This window comes from Rhinolophus sinicus, chromosome 13, assembly GCF_057876585.1.
Source record: "Rhinolophus sinicus isolate RSI-liver-muscle chromosome 13, RSI-T2T, whole genome shotgun sequence".
NCBI classification, from domain to species: Eukaryota; Metazoa; Chordata; class Mammalia; order Chiroptera; family Rhinolophidae; genus Rhinolophus; species Rhinolophus sinicus.
Window position 1 is genome coordinate 13,131,433 of NC_142513.1, and position 10,957 is coordinate 13,142,389.

Consider the following 10,957-nt stretch of genomic DNA (forward strand, 5'->3'; position numbering starts at 1 on the left):
TAAGGGCCTGAGGCCATTATGAGGACTCTGGCTTTTTCCCAGAGGGAACTGGGGAGCCACTGCAGGCTTCTGAGCAGAGTGGTGAGATCTGCAGCTCTCACCTGTGGGTCTCCCGGGGAAGGGGTAAATGGTCAAGTGCATTGTTATGTACAGGGCTGGGGGCCAGAGCACAACAGCTTGAAAGGCAAAGCCAGGGTGGGAGGTAGAGGTCATTGACTTCCCTCCTGCCGTGTCTGGAAGAGGGCCTCTTAGAGACATGTTCCGTCTTGGGTGTCAGGGCCCAGACCCAGGCCTCTTACTCCTGGGGGCCAAAGGCTGGGACAAGGGCTCCCCACAGGTACATCCAAGACGAGGGCAGACCCTGAGAGGATGGGGCGAGCGAACCTTGAACCAGGCTTGCTGTGCGGAGGCAGGGATGGATCTCTGAGACTCACTCTGGTGGAAATAACAACAGTAATAATGGTTAACTCTTACATAGCACTGTTCTGAGAGCTTTACGTGTATTAACTCATTTAATCCGGACAAAAACCTAACGAGGTAAGTAATAGTATTATGCTCATTTTACAAGAGGAAACAGGCACAGAGATAATAAGTAACTTGCCCAAAGTCACACAGCTAGTAAGTAGCAATCTTGTTTTTATAAAAAAAAACTGGCTGGTATGAGGACAGGATGCTGAGAGGGCTAGGGGCACAGGGAGGTAGGGCAGTCCTTCCTGCCTGGGGATGGAGGGAGGCAGCTTGCATCAAACATCTAGTCCATTTTCCTGTTGTGGAAACAGGACCAGAGAAGGTCAGGACTTACTTGAGGTCACACAGCCAGTAAGCGGGAGTGCCAGCACTAGAATGATGGTGTTTGATTCCCTGCACTTTTTGCCCCTCTGAACCTCACCTCCCCAAAGGAGATGGGACTGGGGTCGGGAACAGCCTCAGAAATACCCTGACATCAGTACCATGCAATTAGAGCCTCCTCTGAACCCCATGGCCCCAAACGATCACCTAGGATGGTACCTGAAAGTTCACTATTAGGGTGCAGTTTCTTAAGGCGCTGAGCTAAGTGTGTGACTGTGCATATCGTTCAGTCTTCACAACCCTCTTCATAACCCTCTGCATACTCCTAAGCATATGAGGGAGCTGAGACCTACGAGAGGTGAAGACACTTGTGTGACAAAGTCACAGAGCTAGAAAGTGGCAGTTGGGGTTTGACCTGGTGTCTGGTAAGTGTAGGTACACCTACTGAGTGCCTGCTATGTGCCAGGTGCTGTGCTAGGTGATTTATATGGAGACATTTGCTGAATCCTCCCAATGACCCTATTGGGGAGGGGAAGACGCTATTAATATTCTCAATTTACAGATGGGATAACTGAGGTAAGGAGGTTAAGAAACCTGCTCAGGATTCCCCAGGTGGCCAGTGGTGGAGCTGAGATGGAAGCCTGGGCAGTCTGGCCCCAGAGTCTGGGCTCTGGCTCCCTCACTGTCCTGCTGTCCTCTGGCTCTGGAATAGTCCCCAGATGCCCCATGGAGCCACCAGCACGCCTGGGGGTGGTCTGTTTCTGCTATCAATAGTTTATGTACCAGTAAGGACAGACTCCTCACATGCCCCCCATGGGGAACTGCTCCCTGCGTGCAGGCAAGGCCCTTCAGGACTAAACGGAGGGAAGAAAACTTACCTGCTAAGCTCCTACTACATGCCAGACACTTAACATACATCCATGTCCTCTCAATCCCCCAGAAATTCTGCAGGGTAGGATGCAAATGTCCCCTTTTATAGATGAGCATGTCGAGGCACAGAGAGGTGAAGTGACTTGTCCAAGGTCACACAGCCAGTAGCACTCAAGAAGAGACTGGAACCCAGGACCATCTGACTGTAGAGCCCATGCCCTTTCTGCCAGGCTACACTGCCTCTAGAACCCTCCATGGGCCCCTGGGCAGGAGGAAGGCCTGGCAGGGGCGGCAGTAGGATGCCCAGGCTGGCTCGATCAGAGGCTTGGTCACAAATGGGATTGTGGTAGGAGATCTCATCCCTGACTGAGGGACCAGTTTAGCCCTGAGCTCAGGCCGAATAGGAAGTATTCTATAGTGGGAAGAGCAGGAGGCTCCTTCGGGGGGATGGTATTGGGGGTGCCATCCTTCTGCCTCCCATGCAGTCCCAGCCACAAGGGCTTGGCTCCTAAGGTTCTGGATGGGAGGAGATGCTGGCATCTGGAGGCCAGACTGATTCATCTCCAAACCTCCGGCCACATACATAGAGCCTGGCACACAGTGGGTGTTCAGCATGTATGTGTAAAATTCATGGACAAGTACCAGTGTGACTTTGGTTAACCCGACCCCTCCTTTACCTAGCACTGTAACGACATCATAACATCCATTATTAACAGAGTCTCAACTCTGTGCCAGGCACTGCCATCAGCACGTTTTGTGCACCATCTCATTTCACCATCATAATAGCACTCTGAGGGAGGTATTGCCATTAGTTCCATTTTACAGATTACAAAACTGAGACTTTGGAGGGGCAAAGTGACCTGTCCAAAGCCCCACAGTAAGTTACTGAGGAAGACAGCTCTTCCACTGGGGATTGTCTGGACTCAGAGTCTATACCCTAAACTGGGGTTACCCAAAGGGAGATCGTTGGACCAGCTTCATCAGCATCACCTGGTAGCTTGTTAGAAATGCATCTTGAGCCAGACCTACTGAGTCAGAATCTCTGGGATGGGACCCAACAGTCCGTGCTTTAACCAGGATCATGCAGTGATTCTAAGGCAGTCAAGTTTGAGTAGTACCAATCTAGAACACTGATTTATACCGCCTCTTCAACCACCCTCTCATCCATCCTGAGCAGTGTTGGAATTAGAAGTTGCTATTATTATTATCCCATTTTCCAGATGATAAAACTGAGCCTGGGCCAAGATTCAAACCCAAATCTTTTGATTCCAAGGCACCTTTCTCTTTACAGAAACGGTTTCTCCATCTGGAAAATGAGTGAATGACCCAAAAGGATCTTCCAGGAAGAAGAGGAGTCGGAGGGCCAAGCAATGGGGCCTGAATGCTGGGTCCTGGCCGTGGTGCTGAATCTGTGCCCCACGAACAGGTCAACCACCCAGGGCGAGAGATTGCGCCCCTAGAGGCACTCGTGTCTTATCCGCGCAGTGCCGGGTGCTCACCCCCAGGAAGCGGGAACCCCAATAACTCAGCACCAGGCTGGATTCCCAACTGCCCCCTCAACTCCCCTGGGTCTGAGAAGGGGCGGAGAGGCTATCTGTACCTTTAAGAGCAAAACAGATCTTAAGGCCCGGCAGGTCTGAGAAAATGAGTTAACTCCTTCCTTCTCAAGATAAGGGTGTGTGTGGGAAGGGGCGGGGAGGTGTCGGAGGGGGGTGGGACGCTAGAGACAGACCCTCCAAGCCCCAGTCAGAGGAAGGCCCCCCACCAGGCGGAGGCGCAGAGGAGCTGTGACCTGCGGGGGCCTGTAGTATCTAGGACAGCAGCGCAGAGGGAGGGCCTGCAGGCTGGACCCCAGGAAGCGCCCCTCCTCCCTCCCCGCCGCAGCCGCCCCCTCCAACAGGCCGCCTTCCCAGCGGTGCCCATTCCCTTCCCCTTGCCTTTCTTTGTCTCCTCTCAGCCCTCCAACAGACCGAGTCTTTTGGGAGGGAAAGAGGATGGGTATTCCTAGAACTGGGGACGATGCTCGTGGGGCCCAAGGCAGGGCCATCCCCCCCCCCCCCCAGGAGAGCAGCCCGGCGGCTCCCGTCCTCCGGCCCCGAAACCCCAGATTCCACCCAGCAGTCTCTCGCCAGCTCATTAGCCCCCTTAAGCCCACCGAGATCCCCTCCCCCAGCGTCCTAGCCACCAGGCGATCCGGTTCCCCTGCTTTCTCAGGCTGTACCTTCTGAGAGCTGAAGGACTGGGTCCAGTGGTACAGAACCAGGCTCTCCTTGGGCCAATGGGCGGGGCTGGCCGCCTCCGGCGCGTCGGGGGCCTCGGCAGGCTTGGCCGCGTCGCTCTCCAGCGCCGAGATGGGCCACCAGCTGCAGTTGGTGGGGGTCAGGTTGTTGGGGGTCGCCATGACAGCACGGAATCAGAGGGAGGAAAGCAGGAGGCTCCGGCAGTAGCGGCTCTCTCTCGCCCAGCATCACATGGCCTCGCGGAGCCTGTCCCTCTCCTTCGCTCCCTCCCTCCCTCCCCTCTCGGCGAATGTCATTACTCACTGGGCGAGAGGGGGAGGGGGCGAGGGGATCCCGGGAGCTCCTTCTCTCTTCCTCCCCGTGGCCCGCCCCTGGCCCGTGCCGGACGAGCCACCAGTCCTCCCTCGGGCTCCGTGGAGCCGTGGGGAAATGGGCCGTGCCCCCCAAATAGCTCGTATCTGGCCGGTCACTGGCAGATGATTCCACCATTATAAACGCGTTCTGCTTCTCAATCTTCTAAGAAGCAAATATTTCTTTAGGACAACTGGTGTTATGGATCCATTGCTTTTAAAATTAGTGTCTGTAAACAGCTCGTCTCTCTTTGAAGCTGTTATTTTCTGACTTTTCTCTTGAAGAACCACTAAGGGCAGAAGGGAACAAGCTGGCTTATTGTGTGTCCAGGCTCTGTTCTAAGGGCTTTACAATCATCCACTCATTTATTCCTCACAATAATCCTATTAGCCTCATTTTACAGAGGAGGAAACCGAGGCACAGAGACGCTACGTGCCCTTGCCCAAGGTCACCTAGCTAGTAAGTGGTGGAGCTGAGATTAGAACCCAGGCTGTCTGGCTCCAGTCTTAAATAGCAGCACAGCACACATTTATCATCCCAAGCACTTTACATGCATCATCTCATTTCATCTGCAAAACAATATTTCCCAGATGAGGAAGGTGAGACTCAGAGATGTCAGTCATTGGTCCAAGGTCACATCTTCACCCCAAGAGACTGAGGCCCAACTAGAAGAGCCCATAGGAACACCTTTGCTGTTACACAGTTTATCTGAAACATTCATGGGACCTTTACATAAAGTTTTGTAATATACCCTTGCTTTCCTTACTATAAATATTGTTTTATTTACCATTGAGCAAATAGATGCTCCTGAAAAATAAGCTTCTCAGTTTGCGCCCCCCTCACCCTCGCCATGCTACCAAGGACTCTTAGGCACATCACTCTCCCAGACTGACAGGCATGGCTCTTGAGCAATCAGAGTTCCTTCTACCAGTAACAAAAGTTCTGTGGCCCAGGGGTTTCCCTTTTTGCTTTGGCTGCCAGGAAGCTTGCAACTACATTTTCTTTTAAGTCCTAGTTGCCGCATTAGCCTCCGTGGTTCAGCAAATTCTTTTTCAAAGTGTCTTGTGGTTCATAGTTTGATTTTGCAAAGAAGGATATAGTGTGTCGAGGGAAAATTCAAATGTCTGTGAATTCAGGGGAGTTTAAGACCTTAGAAATTTGATCAAGGTGGAAAACTGGCCCCTACCTTTGTCTTTGCTGAATGTATCCAGGGAGCCAAACTCATAGCAATCACACTCAAATGTGTATTCATCCCCTCAGCAAATATTAATTGTGCATCTACTATGTGCTAGGCACTTCGATGGCACAAGAGATATAGTGATACATAAGACAGACACTGGCCTGCTTTCTGTACTTTTCACTTAGCAGTACATCTTGAAAAGTTTCCTATCAGCACAGGTGTACTTTATAACAGTCTACATTGTATGGATGCACCATAATAAATTTAACAATTCCTACTGATGGACAGATGTGCTGTTTCTAAACAATGCTCTAGAGAATTATCTTTATTCATATATGAGTGAAGTCAGGTGGTTCTTGATGTTTTCTGTCTGACTTATTTCGCTTAGCATGATAATCTCAAGATCCATCCATGTTGTCGCAAATGGCAATATTACATCTTTTGTTATGGTCGAGTAGTATTCCATTGTGTGTATGTACCACATCTTCTTTACCCAGTCATCTATTGAAGGACACTTTGGTTGTTTCCATGTCTTGGCAACCATAAATAATGCACCATAAATAATGCAAACAGACGTTTGTTGGGAAATTGCTCATTTTAAAATCTGCTAGAAAAAAAATAGAACACTGGTGCAGGTGTAACAAAACATATCTGTGGGTTTGTTGGTTGGATCTGAGCCCTCACATGGTCAGTTTGCAGCCTCTGCTTTAATAATTTAATTTTTGCCACCATCATGGAAGCAGTATGTTAGTTAACATAGCACTAGCTACTGTAACAGATAAACTGCCCAATTGCAGCAGCTTTACACAGAAGCTTATTTTTCAGTCACATAAAAGTCCAATCAGCAGTAGGAGGAGCAGAGACTTCTGTTAACTTTCCCATGTGTCTTCCCAGATCACCCACGCGTTGATATCCAATGGGCAGAGAGTGAAGAGAGAGCTGAGGACCACTGAGCACTCCTAATTCTGCCCACGTTCCACTGGCCAGAACGCAGTCCTGTAGTCGCCCCACCTAATGGCAAAGTGGAGCTGGGCAATGTAGTCCCTGGCCGGTGGCAGCCACGTTCCAACAACGCTATCCTGTGGACTACTGGGCACGTAGGTTTCTGAGGGATGGTTGCCCATCTCTGCCTCATGCAGTCATCATCCCCATTTTACAGATGAAGAAACAAATCTCAGAGAGGCTACGTAAGCTGTGAGGACTCACACAGCCAGGGGCACTGTCTTTCCAACTCCAATCCCGGGGCCTTTCCTCGACCTCAGTGTTTCCCAAACTTGCCATCTCCTAAGAATCATCTATGGCACTTGTTACACATACACGGTCCTGGACCTCGCCCCAGACCTTGAATCTGAAGCTCAGGGAGGAGCGGAGCGTAGTAACCTGTATTTCCATCAAGAATTCCAGATGATTCTTACATTAGGCTCTACACCAGGGGCGGTACCTTAGAATCATCCGGGGGAGCTTTGTGAAATGCTAATCTCCTGGCCACAAACCCCAGAAATGGATTCAATTGGTCTGCAGGGGGGCCCCTTGACATGGACATTTTATAAAACTCCCAGGTGACTGGTGTGCAGCCAGGGCTGGGAACCACTGCCTCTGCTCTCACATCAAACTGGACTATCCATCAGTCGTCTGTGGGAGCTTTTCAAACTAAAGCAGAGAGGGAGAGGGAGAGGGATGGAGGGATGGAGGGAAGGAGAGAGGGGCGGAGGGAGGAAGGGAGGGAGAGAGGGAAAGATCAATGAGCGAGTCTCCAGAAGACTCCGAATCAGCAGGTTTGGGTGAGGCAAAGTGTCCATATTTTCAAAGCACGGCAAGGGACTGTGCTACCACTGTCCTGGGGCTTTGCTGTTCCGAATGTGGTTTAAAGTATCAGCACATAACTGGGAACTGTTAAGAAATGCAGACTCTCAGGCCCTACCCTAGACCTGCTGAATCTGAATCCAGTTTAATAAGACCCCCCACCCCCCCGGAGATTAGCACACACCCACACACCTTAGTGTGAAAGTACTGATCTAAGGTACACAGGCTCTTTCTGGGAGGACCACAGACCAGGTCCTCCAATCACAGCTGACTCATCTTCTCTCACATCCCCACCGACCTCTTGAAGCTGCAGAACCTTTCCAAGTGTCACGAGCATAGTCTGTCCTCAAGGGTCTGGGCCTCACTGCCCCCACGTGTGGCCATCTGTTCACGGATACTTCACTGGAAGGTCTGGGTATATGCACGGTTCGATGAATCAATAGGGGGCTTCCAGCCACAGAAGGACATCATGGACCTGGGTATTGACTAGAGGACAAAACCATGGGATTGGATGCTTCACCTGATGATCTAACGCTCTTCAGACCTGCAGGGTGGGTAAGCAGACAGACCTGTTTGGTGAGGTTCTGAGACCAATCAGAGGAAGTCATGGTGGGGAGGTTGCAGTTTAATATAAGGAAAAGCTTCAAACAAGCAGGAAGAAGCCAAGTTGAGAGTCGTAAGCTTCCTGTTCCCTGAAAAAAACAAGCAGAAGTTGAATGGCCTTCATGCAGGACACCTGGAAACAACCTCTGGACTTCCAGGTTGAAACATGCAAGCCCCTCAAAGGCAGGGAGGCCGGGTCAAGGCATGAGAAGAAGGAGAGGGATCATTCCGGGTTTTACTGTGTCAATCAGTCACGAAGGCAGTTTGGTTAAACACACACTACGGTTCGTGCATGAAATAATTTCCGTGTTGGTTTCCACTGGTTTGAAAGCTCAGTGAGGGCAGTGGCTGGGCTACCTGTGGAGTCCATGACACCTGGCAGACGCTCTGGCATATTATAGCACCTGCCCAGTAAATACTTGTTGACTTAAATGTAAATGGCTGAAAATGAGCATTACTCCCTTGTCTCTCACTGGTAACTTTTGTGCACTGTAGGATAATGTGGCCTCCTTTTGTGCCTCTCCTTTAAAGTATTTCTGGCAGGTGTTCAAATGGTCCGTGTTTTTCTTCTTTTCTCAACCAGTTCTAATTCTTTTTCATTAAGCTTATATCTGCACAGTATTCTTTGTAATGGCTAAACAACTGAGAAATCCTGAATGGCCCATTAAAGGGGGTTTATTCAACCATTCAGGGGCTCTCTCCCCCCAAAGCCCACCCACCAATCCAAGTTAAGAACCTCTTATCTAGACAGATCCCAACAAGATGCCAACAGCACGGTCTCTGAGTGGGTAGAATTATGGGTGTTCTCTACTGTGTTTTCCCGAAAATAAGACCTAGCCGGACAATCAGCTCTAATACATCTTTTGGAGAAAAAATTAATATAAGACCCAGTCTTATTTTACTATAAGACCCGGTTTTATGTAATGTAATGTAAGATCCGGTCTTGTTTTAGTATAAGAACCAGTATAGTATATATAATATAACGTAATATATGTAAAATATTAAATATTTAAATATAGTAAATAATGTAATATATATTATATATAAAATATTTAAATATAGTAAATAATGTAATATAAGTAAAATATTATAGTAAAATACGACCGGGTCTTACATTAATTTTTGCTCCAAAAGACGCGTTAGAGCTGATGGTCTGGCTGGGTCTTATTCTCGGGAAAACACGGTATGAACTACTGTTTCCTTGGCTCTACCTTCTGACTTTTTTTTTCTGTTCTGAACATCTATTACTTTCAAGTAAGAAAAACTAACCAACTGGAAGTGTCTAAACTCTATTTTAAACCTCTAATTCACTTTAGCCAGCTTTATCTAATTGGCAATGTTTTGAGAAAATTGCAAACTGAAAAACAGCGTGAACGCTTCCAATAACCACTTAGCAAGGAAGCTAAGGCCCAAAGAAGTAAAGGGATTTATCTGTCCCAGGGTGCACAGCGAGGCAGGAGCGGAGCTCAGGCTCTGACTTTCAGATGGCTGTTCTTTCCCTACTATCACCCTTTCCCTCCTCTCCCCACCGCACTCCCCACTGTGAACCCCGTACTGCTTTCTCAGAGTCAGCCACGCAGGGGTGTCTTGGGCGGGTATTCATGGCCTCAGAGATGGCAGCTCCATTCCACTGACATGCTTTGTGTGGATTCCAGAGTGTGGAGAGAGCCATCAGACCAGGCAGACTCCACATAAACCTTTGCTTGCTGCTGGAAAACCACAGCAGGCTGCAGATCAAATGCAGAGAGCTGCTGGCAGAAGTCCTGTTCCTGGCACCAAGGCCAGACCTGTCTGCCCACTTTCCAAGTCTGCTATTGGGTGATCCGCAAAGGCTGTAGGCAAGTCTATGCCACTTCTGCCACATGGGACATTTTCTTGGGAGTATCCAGGTATTACCGAGAAGTCCTCCCTCCGTGGACACTTCCTCCAGGCTGGCTCGGGCTTGCTCTGAGCCAAATGAAAGGAGCAGGACTTCTCCAGCACCCCCAACCATGCCGGGCAGGGCTCCACTCCTTTTCCTTTCGACAGGACCTAGTAGAGGAAATGTGAACATCAGAGCCTATGCCAGCAGTTCCAGGCTCCATAGAAACCTCAAGCGCTTGGTTCAGCTGTGACAGTCTGGGACACTCACAGGGTGAATGGATGTCAGGTTTCACCGCTGAGAAATGAGCAGTTTCCTGGTGTCTGGGCAGATGAGTCCATGGTGGGTGCTCTGGGTCAGCACAAGATACGTGTGGTTTGGAGCCCTGGTCTGCGGTGAGGAGTACCTCTCGGCTAAGACGATTCTCTGAGGTGGCTCCTGGGTCTGGGTGTCCACTGAGAGACGGTGCTTTGAAAGAGCAAGAGAGAAATTCTGAAGGCAGAGGGGGAGACTTGAACCTGAAGTATTGACAGTTTCTCAAGGCCTGTCCGTATTAAGGATTTATTTCTACACATTATCAGAGAAAAACAAGCAGGCACCTATACGATTAAATTTTAAGGACAAACTGCACAGTAATAAATCAAAGAGGTATAGAGTTTTAAAAATCTTTAATGGCTTTAAAAAAATACAAAAGTAATACATATTTATTATAACAAATTTAAATAATATATAAAATATGAAGTAAAAATAACTCTATTCTCCTGAAGAGGTACAAAGTAAAGTATAATGTTTTCAAACTAGCAGATTGGCAAGATGAAAAGACGGCAATCCCCAGCACTGACCAGGGTGTCGTGCAGGGCGAGTCAGCCTCGGCACAACTGACACAATTCTGTGTTGGGGAGAAGTGTCATGTGGATTGAGGGTGGTTGGCAGCTCCCTGGCCTCTACCCACCAGATGCCAGTAGCATCTTCTTCACTACCTCAGGCTGTGACAACTGAAAATGTCTCCAGACATTGTCGAATGTCCCTTCGGGTGCAAGTGAGGGCCACTGTACGCAAACGGGCACCCCAAACACCACTGGTGGGAGTGGAATCTGGCAGTTTGATGTATCTATCAAATACCAAAATTTGTGTCACCCACAATTTCACTTGAAAATACAAGAGTACAAACCTGCTTGAGGAATGTGCTCACACAGCACCAGTGGTAACATTTTAAAAAACTGGTAATGATCCAAATGACATTGGTGGGAAATTAGTTTT

At 49.1% G+C, this 10,957-nt stretch overlaps 1 protein-coding gene across 6 annotated transcripts in view; it reads right to left on the reverse strand.

Moving 5' to 3' along the window:
• The window catches only part of GDAP1L1 (ganglioside induced differentiation associated protein 1 like 1), a 34,055-nt gene that overhangs the window by 14,106 nt on the left and 8,992 nt on the right, over positions 1 to 10,957 (reverse strand). For 4 of the 6 annotated variants that reach the window (XM_074317194.2, XM_019748663.3, XM_088789115.1 and 1 more), the window contains 3 exons: positions 9,968 to 10,165; positions 9,733 to 9,867; positions 3,881 to 7,777 (listed from right to left, as the gene is read on the reverse strand). In XM_074317194.2, the coding sequence (XP_074173295.1) occupies positions 3,881 to 4,060 (180 nt within the window). In that variant the 5' untranslated portion in view covers positions 4,061 to 7,777; positions 9,733 to 9,867; positions 9,968 to 10,165. Of the gene's footprint in view, positions 1 to 3,880; positions 7,926 to 9,732; positions 9,868 to 9,967; positions 10,166 to 10,957 lie in introns of all 6 variants that reach the window. The other 2 variants (XM_088789116.1, XM_088789117.1) reach the window with 2 other exon arrangements.